General features: G+C 34.4%; 1 protein-coding gene and 1 pseudogene across 1 annotated transcript; both read right to left on the reverse strand.

The window, feature by feature from the left end:
* Nucleotides 1-2,833: 2,833 nt before the first annotated feature.
* Nucleotides 2,834-4,565, reverse strand: LOC120141482 (proton pump-interactor BIP131-like). Its single transcript, XM_039156335.1, has 6 exons — nucleotides 4,335-4,565; nucleotides 4,025-4,225; nucleotides 3,773-3,937; nucleotides 3,496-3,690; nucleotides 3,244-3,342; nucleotides 2,834-3,147 (listed from the first exon to the last, which is right to left on the reverse strand). Exons 1-6 carry the CDS (start codon nucleotides 4,563-4,565, stop codon nucleotides 2,914-2,916), a joined length of 1,125 nt encoding a protein of 374 aa, XP_039012266.1. The 3' UTR covers nucleotides 2,834-2,913.
* Nucleotides 4,566-8,999: 4,434 nt separating this feature from the next.
* LOC120141449 lies at nucleotides 9,000-10,611 on the reverse strand (annotated as a pseudogene).
* Nucleotides 10,612-14,946: the final 4,335 nt, after the last annotated feature.

Genomic DNA, 14,946 nt, shown 5'->3' on the forward strand with positions numbered 1-14,946 from the left:
CACCTTTTAGTTCTTTAAAATCAAAGAACCATTCTCTATTGGGGGTCATATGGTGGCTACAAGCTGAATCTAACAGCCATGAACTAGAACAGTTGGTTGATGGCGTAGCAGCGAATGCGAAATCTGAATTTGCATCATCATATTCGACCATATTTGATTCTGAGACAGCCTTCCCCCTTTCAGGTTTGCCTTTATTCTTTAGCCTGGGACATTCTTTCTTCCAGTGCCCTTTTTCTTGACAAAAGGCACTTTCATCTTTGCTCAATCTGGACTTTGACTTCGATCTCCCTCTGCTTTCTTTATTTTGACTCTTCAAACGGCCTCTAACAACAAGAGCTTCTGCTTCGACACTTGTGTTTTCTTGTTTGTCTTTCTTTCTCAATTCATAACTATACAAGGCGGCAGTTACTTCACTGAGAAACACATCAACCTTCCCATGAAGTAGAGTAGTTTCAAGATACTCAAACTCATCAGGAAGTGATCCCATCAACATCAGAGCCAGATCTTCATCTTCAAAAGTCACGTCCATATTCATCATATCAGTCACCAGCTGATTAAAGCTAGTAATGTGATCATTCATAGTGATACCTGGTACATAGTTGAAGCGGAACAATCTCTTTTTCATATAGAGTTTGTTCTGACCGTTTTTCTTCAAAAATTTCTCCTCCAGTGCCTTCCACAATTTACTTGCAGAAGTTTCCTTAGAAAATGCATACTTCTGCTCTCTAGAAAGACACGATCGAATAGTACCACATGCCATTATATTGATCCTCTTCCATTCTTTCTTCTCAACATCATATGGTTTCTCTCCTTCAATAGCAATGTCTAGACCCTGCTGAAATAGGGCATTTAGAACCTCACTTTGCCACATGCCGAAATGACCGGTGCCATCAAAAATCTCCACTGCAAATCTAACATTTGTCACAGCATTTCTTGCCAAAATTGAAGATGAAGAAGCGTCTGCCATTTCTGCTACAAATTCTATTTAATAGCTGCCAATACGGAATGTCAATTATCCCAAGGAAATTTTTTCTGATGTGGAAGATCAGCCTAAGCCTCAACCACAGAGCATACTAAAATAAACAAGAGCGCTGATACCAATTGTTGTGGAATTCGGGTTAATTTCCACCAATAACAGATTCACCTTCGAAACTATTATCTAGGTGACTAGTGTGAAAACGATTGTACTAAAAATCACCCCAAAGTATATTCCCAGGAAAGAGGAGGGGTCACAATGGTCCCTCTTAAAACCCACTTTCCTTAGACAGAACTACCAAGACAAGTAATTTTAATAGGACAATAATTAACAACAACTATACACGACAATAGCTATTAAATAGACATAAAAGAGAACACCAAAATATTTCACTAATAGAGGAAATATTACAAAGAGAAAGAAAGAATACAAATAGCCTTTAATATAGAAGAAGGCTTATATTTGTGGGATGCTAAACTAAGGAGGAGGAGGGCTCTATTTATAACAAAAGAATTTCTCCTCCTCCTTATACAAAACCAATGTGGGATATTTACCAAAAACCAACAGTCTTGTAACGATTTGACGATTTGACTTACTCGACTGATGGCCTTCTCCATCGTTTCCAATTCAATGAATGCGTATATAAATCAGTCTAAAGAGTTTGTTGATGTATTATTTCAAACACTTACTCGACAATATAATATAAACGAAGTCTCGATTCATAAAATATACTCAAACAGTTATGAGATAAGATTTTGTCATATTTCAGTTAACAGATTAATGTCCAACTTAGGACCATCAATATTTCAACAAAAAATATGAATTTGAAATATATAAATAATCGGGTGATCATTTTGTAACTTTTAATAGTCAAGGGACTCAACAAAGTAACGTCCTATAATTGATGGGTCGTTTTATAACTGTTAATAGTCGAGGGACTCAACAAAACAATGTCTTATAATAGATGTGTCATTTGTGGACTTTACCCAATAAAAGAATGGCTCAATACAAAAATAAATGCACAAACTATACATCAAAAAATGTTTTAGTGCCTAAATAATTTTTCGCTAAAAATATGTGTATAATATTTCAAACGTTACACTTTTAGGTGCCTGAACGTTAACTATCGCTAAAAATATCTGTTAAGTGGCACATATCACGTTCTGGTAATTTTGAAAAATTATTTAAAAAATTGAAAAAAATTATCAAAAAAAGTCCTTCCTTTCCCCCTTTCCCTTTCCAATTGCAAAAGTCATCGGCCGGCCAACGGTGACCGTCACTGCCATTGTCATCATTACCGGCGTTGACCCCTGATGAAACCTCCGATGGCATTTCTTTGTAATATGCTACCGTTTGCCATGGAGAAGCGTTTAAAAGTCGTTGGATTTTAAGCCATTGTTGTTGTTTTTTGTCGATTCCGGCCGATTTCGACATTCACAAGTCACATCGTCGCCACCATTCGAACCACCGTGCTATTCCAACCAAAACCCAACCATTCAACGACTACGATGATGATCGGAGATGGTCGACGACCGTTGGTGATGGGGGTTAAAATGAAAGATTTTAGTTTTTTTAAGATTTTTTATAATTTCATAAAAAAGTTGGATTTTTATAAATAAATTAAATTTTTATTTTAAATTAAAAATATTTTTATTATTAAAAAATTAAAAAAATAAAAAAATAAACGGTATGTACCTAAAATTATAACTGATAAAACATTAGGTACTTATTTTTAACAAAATAATTTCATTAAACATTAAAACATTTTCGAAACATAGTTTGAACACTTTTTTGTGTTAAGCATAAAAGAATTAATAACTCTAAATTATTTTTTAATGTTATTATCTTCTCGTTGTACATTGTACATGAAAAAACAATTGAATACACAAACAAAGGACTAAAAGCATGTAAATGAAAACACAGAGCGTCGGTCAAAGCTAGCGTAGCATTTTGTTTCGTTCATCCAAAACCATAAACAAAGTTAAGAAAATGGATACTAAATGAAGAAATTGTTTATGAATCTCTCCATTTTCAACAATTGGTTCTTCGTCCTCGTTTCTAATCAGCCCATCCTTACTCAATTCCCTGTAATGAAGCGACCATAACAGAGCTTTTTCATACGTCGTTCTGAAACTCTGGCTATCGTTCCACCGCCGCATGAACTTATCAACCTAAGAATTTTTCAATGTTCGATAAATGTGAGGGGAAAAAAGAGTTAATTTTCTAATAAATTTAATGAAAATTAATTTGGATTCATTCAGACGTACCTGTCTGCTAGAGAGTTGTTCAAGGGCTTTCACATCTTTTCTTCTTGCTAGTTCATTGGCGTTGCGCATCAATGAAACATATTCGTTGTACGAGCCATTCTAAATAAATAGAGTTTGTATTAGTGGGTGCAAAATTATTTAATCTTTACGTAAATTGTATAATCGAAATTAGATATGACGAAGGATCGGATTGTTCGTTTGATTTGGATTTGAATAAAAATATTAGAATCGTAAATGAAAGAAATGGCCTACCGCTTCATCTTCTTCCCTCCGGGCACTAACAACGAAGTCAAGTAAGTCAGACTTTCTATCGATCAGAGCCTGGAAATTTTTGGATAATTCATCATCTTCTTTCTTCAGAGCTTCAAGTCCGTCCTCTAAGCACTTGATTTCAGCCATCACTTCATGACGTTCGGGTCTCAGTTCATCTGGTATCTTATTTAAAACCTGCACTTGAGATTCCCATTGATTAATATCACTACTGATTTGGAGAAGGAAAATTGACGTGAAAATATGTATGAATTTATACTTCAATTTGCTCCTCCATGGCCTTTACGGAACTTAAAGGGTCCCAGATGTTCCCTTTTGTAGCAGCAGCAGCCTTGGCTTCGTCAAGTCTGTCTTCCATCTGTTCCACTTGTTTCAGTATCTGCTCGAACTTTTCCCTATTGTTGCTCTGAGAATACCAGAAGAACTGTTGAAGGTGAAAGTAATTAGCAACGAATTAGAGCTACTGTTTAAACCCTAAACTTATATGTAACTGATGTGGTTTGTAGCTTACAGCACGGGGAATCTCATTGCGCAAGCTTGACATTAAGAATCTTGGTTGGTGGGTTGAAGAGGAAGAGCCATTGACATCGAGCTTATCTATGGCGGCTCTCAGAAAACCAACCACCATCGTCGTCCATTCAACGCCGGTTTCAAGTAGAGCATGGCGCCATTTTTTCCTATCTAGCTCTGAACAGATTTTGTCTCGACGTGACTGTGATTCCCAATGTTCAGAATCAGAGCAAATATAAAAATCTTCAATATATATATATATATATATGTGTGTGTGTGTGTGTGTGTGTATGTATGTTTTGAAAACATACCATGATTTCCATGATTTTGTAATCGACGACACGCTCCTTCTCTCGGTCCAATTGTTGACACTGTTGATCAGCCCACTGGAGTTTTGAGTCCTTTTCTGGGTCTTTGTATGGCCAGAATTTGACGAAGTAGAATTGATGGGTCTTCTTTGAGAACTCTGTGCTACTGCTGCCTTCATCTTCATCTGTTGCAGGGATTGAAATCAAATCGCTTTGCATTAGCCCTTTAGACATCTTTTGTGCCTTTTCTGATTGAAAGACAGATTATGAACACGATTGCAGACATGAAAGGGTTGACTATAAAAAAAACTATGGTGTGGTTGAAGGAAACTGCTCTCTTGCACCCCAAGCCATGCGAGCTGTCTTGCATCCCACACAATACTGGTCAACGCTTCAGATGTAATGTATATAATACATCAATTTTGTAAAATATAATTGGTAATCGATAAGCAGATGCACATGGAAATGGTCGACTGAAGCCACGTAAACAAATAAATAATCAATTTGGAACCGAACAAGATCGGTGTTAATATGTGGTAATGAAATAGGATGTTGACCTTCACTTTTCTTTCTCGTGATGCCGGGAAGTTATGCGGGAAATGCTCTTTTGTTTGTGCAACAGACAAAAACCAGTCACGTGATTTACAACCATTAGCATATAAAACAGATACAGTCAACTCTGTAACATCTACTTAAGATTCAACAGGAGGGTGATTAAGATTAACTTTAAATTTCTCAATTGGAACGAAAAAGATCAAGTGCTAAAATGGTCAAACATTTATAAACCTTCACTTTCTCCTCCCTTTTGTCTCCTGCTAATTTACCACTTCAAAAGCCCTTACACATTGTTTTTTCTTTCGAGAAGAAATTATGATCTTCACAATTAACTAGGGATGGCACAGGTCGGGTTTAGGTCGGGTTTGGGCCGGATTTCGGTTAATCTGACATGACTCGAAAATTTTACATCTTCTATTCGATCCGACCTGACCCTAATATTTTACATCCTCTACTCCACCTAATTTGACCCGAAAATTTTACATCTTCCACCCAACCCGATTTTTTTAAATAAATTCGAACCCGACCCGAAATAATATATTTATTAAAAATATTATTTTATTCATAAAAATAGAGATTTAATTGAAAAAAATATATAGAGGAGTATTATTATAATTATCCATAAATATAAATAATATAATTATATTTTTTTCTTGGGTTAGGTCGGATCGGATATTTTTCACCCTAAACCCGACCCGAACACAACGTCTAAAAAATCTGACTCAATCCGACCGAACTTGATCATTTTAAAAAACCTAATTCAATCGAATCGGTCGAGTCGAAATCCATGCCAATCCCTATAATTAACTGAGTTTCTATCAGGAGCTCATAAATTCTCTCAAAATGATAACTCGCTCAAGAATTTTGCAACACAAATTTGCAAAGTAAAAAGTTGAGTGTTGACTAGACTGCGTGGAGTTTTATTTTCAAAGTGAGAAAATGTTACAGGTGCGCTTAGCTAAGAGGAAGATTAGGGTAGGCTTTGGCCGTTGTTTTGTTTTGTTTTTTTGTTTTTAATTTTCTTACGGTAAGATTTAAACTAATCTCAACTTATCAAAATTACTCTCATTTATTATCTTGTTGATCTTTTGTGTTTAAAACCTTCATACTAGAATTGGATAAACTATTTACATTCGAAGATATTTTTCTATACGATGCTCGAGTTTGATTTGAAATTATCTATGATCTTTTAGTAGTTTGATCATCTCTTGTAATTCGTTTATTAATATAATCAGATCTAATTGTATCTATATTTTATTTGAGTTTTTGGATGAACTTTTTAATTTTTTCTTGTATGATCTTTTGTATGGACTTAAAATTATTATAAACTTTGATTATAATTTTAAATATTTTTTCTTTTAATAAAACTAGCTATTCTTATTTGAATAAAAATGTATATATAAACTCTACCGAGTTTATTTGGGTAGGATGAAAAATAATTACATTCTATTAGTTTGCTTGGTAAGAAAATTGAAAACTGAAAATTGAAAAAAAAAACATAAATTTGAATTTACTTGCATTTCTTTCCTCTTAAGCATGGTTTGTGGGCAAAAGTGTCAAAATAATGATGTGGGATTTTTTTATTCCCAAACTAAAGCACTAATCTGATTAATTCTTGATATAGGGTGTTTTCTACAGGAATTTGGGATCTCTCGGGGTGTTGGATTATTTCTTGGATCTCTAGGCGTCTTTAATATAAATGCAGAAAAAAGTGGCATTTTTTCACAAATATCACCTTAACATAAATTAATTACTTGTTAGGCACTGTTTAAGAATATTTTACGAATCTAACAAATTTTTAAATACTTTCTATAAAATTATTTATGCATTAAATTACACAATACAATTTTGTCTACCAATTACCACTTGACACTTTTGATGCGTTTTTGACTCTTTCAAAATCATATACGTATAGTATATTCTAGGAAAACTTAGAGGGTAAGTAATTTAAATATTTTAATTTTTGCAGTTATAAAATGGAAAGCGGTCTGTTTCGTTATATTTAACATTTTGTTAGTATTTTATTTAATTATTGTATTATTTGATTTTTTAATTATTTTATTTAAATATTTTATTTTTTTTGCAGTTATAAAATGGAAAGCGGTCTGCTTCGTTTGGATGGAAATCTGTATAAGTTAACGGAAACAATGATGTTGGATATCTGTACTGAAGCGACGACATTCTCCTAGTTGAGAGGATTGCTGTGAATGTTTACCGGTTGAGAGCATATTTATAGCCGAGATAAAAGTTTAAAAGTCGAGAAATACGAATATAATTATTCAAGGCACGACCCATGCACCGTAAACATCATTGTTTCCGTTAACTTATACAAATTTCCATCCAAACGAAGCAGACCGCTTTCCATTTTATAACTGCAAAAAAAAATAAAATATTTAAATAAAATAATTAAAAAATCAAATGGTCTGCTTCGTTTGGATGGAAATCTGTATAAGTTAACAGAAACAATGATGTTGGATATCTGTACTGAAGCGACGACATTCTCCTAGTTGAGAGGATTGCTGTGAATGTTTACGGGTTGAGAGCATATTTATAGCCGAGAGAAAAGTTTAAAAGTCGAGAAATACGAATATAATTATTCAAGGCGCGACTCATGCATCGTAAACATCATTGTTTCCGTTAACTTATACAAATTTCCATCCAAACGAAACAGACCACTTTCCATTTTATAACTGCAAAAAAATAAAATATTTAAATAAAATAATTAAAAAAATCAAATAATACAATAATTTGCTAGATTTGTAAAATATTCTTAAACAGTGCCTAACAAGTAATTAATTTATATTAAGGTGATATTTGTGCAAAATGTCAATTTTTTCCTGCATTTCTATTAAAGACGCCTAGAGATCCAAGAAACAATTCAATACCCCTAAAGACGCCGAGAGATCCCAAATTCCTGTAGAAAACATTCTATATTAAGAATTAATCAGATGAGTACTTTAGTTTAGGAATTAAAAAATCCCACATTATTATTTTGGCACTTTTGCCATGGTTTGTGGTCTTCCCTGAAACTTCGTTCCTACGACTTAATTTCAAGGTTTTTAAATTTTGGCTTAATATCAAAATAAATATCCAAACAATACCGTTTTTCCTAAATAGGTGTATAAATTATTTTTTGACTCAGTCAGGTGCCTAACGTTACAAAAGTTATCCATTTAGGTGCTCGAGCCGTCAACGACATTAATTTTCGCCGTTAAGTGACATGTGTCATAATATGGTGATTTTGAAATTTATTTTTTAAAACAGTCCCAAAATAAGTGCCTAAACTATACTATTTTTCCAAAATAGGTGCCTAAAATTTTCTTATATTATAAAACAACCCAAAATCTCAAATCCTAACCTTAATCCGTTGTCGACACCCTTTCCGACCACGACCACCGCCATCGACGTAGTCACTGCCATCCTCCTGCTCATATGTTGTCGTATTTTCCGACGATTGACCGTCGAAATCGCGTGGGATCATGATTTTCATCCTAGGGTTTGCAGGATATAAAACGTTGATTCATTGTCGATCGGCCGTCGATCGATCACGATTTCAAGGGGTTTTGGTCGCCAGAGCGAAGGTCAAGTGGATCTTCATCGACAGTAAAAGGCGGCCGACGTGCGTTTATGGGTTAAAATGAAGGTTTTCAAAGTTTTTAGTTTATTTCAAAATTTGTGTTTCCTTTTTTTAAAATATAATTTTAATTTTTTAATTTTAAATATATTTTTTAAAATTGTCAAGTTGTGACATATGTCACTTAATAAGAAAATTAACACCGATAATAGCCGAACCTAAATGGGTACATTTGTAACATTAGGCACCAGAATGAGTCAAAAAAATTTAGGCACCTATTTGGGTAAAGAGATAATTTGAGCACTTACTTTGGTATTAAGCCTTAAATTTTTTAACTGTTGCATAGATTCGTTAAAATTTCTTCACTTATTACACAAACAAAAATCATTAACCAAGTAAAACACCCAACCGATAGATATCACTTACAAGAATAGCCTAAGTTGGGGAAATGTGACGTCAAAAAGGAAAAATATTTGGGGCAACGAGGTCGAATGAAAGACCAACATGCAGTTCTCAATTTAAGATAAACCTAACGGTCATTACCAACATATTGTTCTTTAAATGTATAAAAAAAATCAATTCTCCATATACCGAAAAGAAAATAATTCAGTCCTAGGAAAGCACCCTTTTCGAACGACTAAATTTCAGCAACATGAAAAAACATTAAGATTTCTCAGATGGCAACCGCAATCCTTCCAGCTACTTGGTCCAGATCTCGCTGGCCGTTTGATGTGATTTTCCTACCACTGATACAAAGAATATAAACTTTAGTTGATACTAACAATAACAGAAGTCAGTAATATGCTATTATTCACATATAATTCTACTTATTTAATCTATTACTCAACTCCAAAGTATCTAATACTGTTGTAGACTTGTACTTATGTCTAAATATAAGTCGGACACAAGTATATAAAAAGAAAATGAATATTACGAATAAAAAGGTTTATAGTCAGTGTTGGCAATCATACAAGTTTCGAAGTCCTCCAGCCTAACAATGTTTTCGTTATGTTTCATTCTCTAATCTTCTAGCACATATCATATACCATCCAAAATCTAACATTTCAATCATATTCCAATTTCTTGCTATGATCCTAAAACTTATATTAGGGTTGAGGGTGTAAATGCTGAGATATCTTATAGATCAGATGTTTGTTTTCTTGTTCTATAAAAGAAGGATCAGCACAACAAGCTTAATACTTCCCTCCAAATACAAAACTGATTTCAGACACACACCTACATGCTTTATAACATAGTAGCCCAACTGAAGAATTGCTATGATGAAAATAAATAACATAATTAGCAATATGTTTACTTACTCACGGTCATAGTCAGTGCGAACAACTATCTCAACAACACCGTATAATAATTGCCATAACATCCCAAAATTATAAATGAAAAACAAATTCATAGAACAGTATACTCACCCTTTAGGATCAATATCGATGATGTTGACATTCTGCAATTGCTGAAGAATGTGACGAGCAACGATCCACTGCTGTTGCAGAAATGGCGAGGGCGACTTCCATTTCTCTTAGCCCCTCCATAAATCCTTCTAAAGCCACCAACACCAAGACCTCCCCTCAAGTATATTTTCCTAGCCATGGAGGCTACAAAATAAAACAACATACCGCTCATATTAAATCATACAATGGATAATTACTGTTAACATTTTCCAAGAATAATAAGGCATGCACATACCAGCTCTGACATAGTACCAATCGGGATCATAGGGAGGAAGCTCCTTCAGTTTACCAGTCTTCACAATATCAGTCCATGGAGGAAGCTCAATCTGGTTTTGATTTGAACCATAATATAAAAACCGCATTAAAATAACAGAACACTGAAATCTAATATAGTTTTGTAGAAAGCGTTCAACATACAAGTTTCTTTCACATATTAACGAAAGGCTCTGATTCGCATCTCTGACGAATCAAAAGAAAATAAAATGATTTGCAGGAAAAATGCTACCTTTCCAGAGCGCTTGAGATGGGCGGCGTAAGCCTTTACAAATTCGTGGGGGGAAACGTCCTTAACAGTTCTGTTTGCTTCCATTTTCGCTCTTTTTTATGACACCTACCGCTGCAACGATCACTCCTTTTGCAGCTTGCGATGTGTTTCCAGCAGACCAGAAGGAGAAGAAAAACGCTTTATATATAACGAATCAGGGTTTAAAGTTTTGACCCTTCTGCGTCGGTTCACGAAATTACCTATATAACCTTTCCTACCACTTCCATTCTTTATACTTTATTTCATGGTTTTTTTGCCCATTAGGGCATGCGACAACTTTCTTCAAAAATTATTTTGAGATTACAATATTTTTTTACAGTGTAGAGATATTTATTATATCGAGGTGATGAGTTTTATGTTATATTTCTTTTATTATAGTTTATTTTAATATTTCTTGTGAAACTTATCAATTTGAGATGATGAGTTCTATTAAAAAATTATTTTTTTCAGATTATTATGTGAATTTAGATTTTAAAAAAACATTGAAACTCATCATCTCGAAGTGATAAGTTTGATTTGTTTTAAAATATATAGTCATTTAGATTTGAAAAATATATGCTGGTAGCCGGAACTCGTCATATTAAGGTGGCAAGTTCCAAAATTCATTTTCACAAATGTTAAGTATAAATAAAAGTTGGATGGGTTGATAGAGTTATAGGAGAACCAAATATGTATTTATGGGAATATTAAGGTAATTTATGGAAGATCTTTTGGGTCTGATTACTCTAATATTGATGATTTGGATTCAAACTCGTCTTCAAATAAAGAGTAGGTGAAATAATAAATAAAGATGATATGTATTTATGGGAAAATATTTAAGGTAATTATGGAAGATCTTTGGGTCTGATTACTCTAATATTGATTTGGATTCAAACTCGTCTTCAAATAAAGAGTAGGTGAAATAAATAAAGATGATTATTGATCAACAAAGGAGTTGAAAACGAGGATGAGGAGAAGAAGAATGAAGAGTTAGCAAGCTCACGCAACACGACTCATCGAAAGGAATGGGAATGAGAAAAATAATAATGTAAAAATTGAGAGGTCAAGAAGAGGAAAAGTTGCTTATTGTGTTGAAAAATGTTTTAAATAAATGTATGAATTGAGTTTAGTTATATGTTATAGTTTGCAATTGTATATGAAACGTAAAAAACTGAAAAATTATAATTGATATGATAAATTTTGTAAAATCGGTATAACATAGAAATACAATTGCAATTGATTTATCGACCCACTCGATATCTTGGGAGATTCAGGATGACCTCTCAACTTCCTTCGTAATTGTGGATTGGGCAACTATTCTTCAAAAACAGTAGGTGGCCAATATATATCAATTGGGAGATACTTAAACTCGCAAATGTATATGTTGCGCATAGTATGCAGGCTATAGCAATCATAAGCGTAAAAGTATGGGTCTACATTCGCATGCATACATGCAATAACCGTGTGAGTGCATGGGTATCTGATTCACATCATCTATTTAAATTACCAGTGTATGTGGCATAAGTTTCACACTCATGTCGCGAACAAGTGATTAGACAATAATCAGATTCCAGTCTGGCAAAATTACGAACATACATTGATGTTGCGTGAGTTTGATTTTTGTCATTGTTTTCTCCAGATTTGGAGCCCAATTTCTACATTCATTGAGAATTGCCTTTACCTGGGCACCTTTGTCTGCCCATACTTTACCCAATCTAAAGTAAGTTTCCCGAACAATACTTGTCACCGGAAGATGTCTAGTCCCTTTTAGCAATGAATTGATACATTCAACAATATTGGTTGTCATATGACTTTAACGTCGACCGTAATCTTCATATGCATGTGACCATCTTTCCTGAGGTTCTTCAATTGCAAAGTTAAAACCTTCTCTCTATACTTCCTCAAATTTTTCAGTCTTGCACGGAAGCTCGGTGTAGTAATGTGTAGCCTGAAAAATAGTTAGGTTTAAGTATAATAATAAATGAAGACCATAAATGAAGGGGAAAAAAATAAGTTACCCATGTTGATAATCTCTTTCTCGATCTTCTTATTCTTGAACCTCGTCATAGCATTGGAAGCAATATGACGTATGCAATACACAGGAAATGCATGCGGAGACGACCACCTACTTCCGGTTTGTCAATTGGCCAACAACCCAGGTGAACAGTCTAAGATCATACAAACTCCATCTTGAGTGATAACATGAGTGCGCAAGTTTGATGGAAGAAATTCCACGTTTCCTCGGACTTATTTTTACCAATGACGAAGGCAATGGGGAAGATGTTTCTGTCATCTTATGCAACAGCTATCATCAGAACATGTTTATATATGCCGTACAGAAAAGTGCTATCCACTTGAACCATCCGTTTGTACTAATGAAAGCCTTCAATTAATGACTTGAAAGCCCAGAAAAAGCCTCTGAAAACTTTCTTCCCTGGGATAACTTGTACATCAAATGTGGTTGCAGGATAAATATAGGAATGATCTCAATCACCGTATAATAGTATCATAGCATTCCGTTTTGTCCAGTCAAGACTTGTAGTAAGGAATATAACTAAATGTATTCCTTATTGATGCCACAATCATTATATCGGGATCCTTGGATTTTTCTCCACCAGTAGTGAAGCTTTCGGCATTGAACCAAATAAAGGTTTTAGTTATCACATCATATTCTTGCTGACCATCTGTTATACCTTTTATCTTTCTCATAGTCTCCTCTCCTTAATCAAACGATTTAACCGATCACCTGATTTCAATGTAATTTGATTGTGAGCCTATTTATCTATTCCCATTTTGATAAGCCTAAATTTTGCTCCTGAGAACTTAAGAACCTTGTCTAGTCGATTGTTATCCCATTGTTGGATATCTGCAGACTCTGCAAATCAGTATGAGACCCTATAGAAAATTCTGGAAATACTTGAAGGCGCATGATTAAAATATGAATACCATTGAAGTTTAATTCTATTTTAGTTTGTAAATTATTGAAACTTCCCCCACCCAAGCTGAGATGGGTAACTAATTACAAGTAATTGGTTTGCTGAGCTGAATTTTTACTACGGTAAACTTTTTTCAAGCGGTAGTAGCTTGGTTTTCTTTGCTCAAGAGGGAAGGGTAATCAAATATATAAGTAAATAAATATAATACTTAAGAGTTTCGGCTCTTTACTGTGCCGATCCTTCGATTTTAATGCTGGTTGGTTTCATTGGTTGCTTGTTGATGCAGCTACTGACTACTATATCTACAATTAATAACTTGAATTATCCGGAGAGACAGACATCATATTGTCAAGCGCCATACATATTTCATCGTGTTGGAAGGTTTCTATTTTTTTTACATTTCCATCATTCTATCAGCTAACTCGATTAAAAATAGATTTGTAATGCTTTTCTGCAAATTTCAGGCTGTTAAACCTCTCTTGAAAGAAAGGACAAAGAGGAAAATTCAGGTGCTTCAAGGTTGTGGACGGGATGAGTTACTCAACGTAAGAAAAAACCACCAGTTCGAGTTCGTAAAACTCTCTTGAAAGCTTGTTTTCATTTTCAAATAGCAGCAATCTGTCCTGTTATTTCAGTTACACGTTCCTTTTTTAGTTTTGGTACAAAGGAAACTTCAGCCTGGAAATAGGGAAATAGGCTGCAGATGTTGCGATTTGAATCCCAAACTGGCTGAATGCCATCGCTTGTTGGTGGTATGAACTAACTGAGCCAAGTTTCGGGTTTCTTTTACACTTACACTCGTGCTAAGATCACCTCTTTGACTCGGAGATCCACTGTTAAATATTATGCTCCCATAATGTGACAGGCATTGTAGTATGTATGTCTTTAGTTTGCATTCAACCATATTCAATGGTTAATCCTCTAGATTTTCCAAATGGCCTATTGAAATCACCTTTCATGGTTTTGCATACTCTTTCATTATGATGTATGAAAAGAGCTTTACTGAATTGGTTCTCAAATTAATTTAATAAATGGGGTGTTCATCGCTTAATTCTCTCGTATAAATTTATGGCGCATGCTTTTTGCTCGTTCTTACACCTTTTGATTTGTTTATTCCAACCATGCAGATAATGAATTATCATCCCTCCCGCATTTTTGTCGCAAGGAAGGTTCCGGCTCATTACGAAAACAGCAGCAATGGAACCGTAGATATTGTTTTCATTAGACCACACCTACCATTAACAGCTTTACGATTAGATAAAGCAACAAGCTACACTTATAGAGACTGGTAGGCCAATCAAACAGAGATCAGTTCATGTAGACTTCCCGAGCCGGATCCAGAAGAGATGCCAAGATGGCAAACACCATCAAATCCAAGTTCCAGAAGCTTGCAGACCAAAATGGTACATCCAACTCACTGAATGGCCCATAAGTAAATGGTGATTAGATCTTTACATACTACGGATTACAAAATTGTTGCCAATATGATAATCGAAAGTCGGCACTTTGACAGGAAAAGGCTAATCAACCTACATTATTTTTGAGGAACTAATCAACCTAC

This window comes from Hibiscus syriacus, unplaced genomic scaffold, assembly GCF_006381635.1.
Source record: "Hibiscus syriacus cultivar Baekdansim isolate YM2019G1 unplaced genomic scaffold, ASM638163v2 tig00110809_pilon, whole genome shotgun sequence".
NCBI lineage: Eukaryota > Viridiplantae > Streptophyta > Magnoliopsida > Malvales > Malvaceae > Hibiscus > Hibiscus syriacus.

Excerpts from the sequence above, each read along its gene's own strand:
- LOC120141482 (XM_039156335.1), bottom strand. The coding sequence starts at position 4,565 with ATGTCTAAAGGGCTAATGCAAAGCGATTTGATTTCAATCCCTGCAACA. Across the intron at positions 3,691-3,772 it reads CCATGGAGGAGCAAATTGAA|GTTTTAAATAAGATACCAGA; the intron begins GTATAAATTCAT and ends TCTCAAGTGCAG. Across the intron at positions 3,343-3,495 it reads GGAGGGAAGAAGATGAAGCG|AATGGCTCGTACAACGAATA; the intron begins GTAGGCCATTTC and ends CTATTTATTTAG.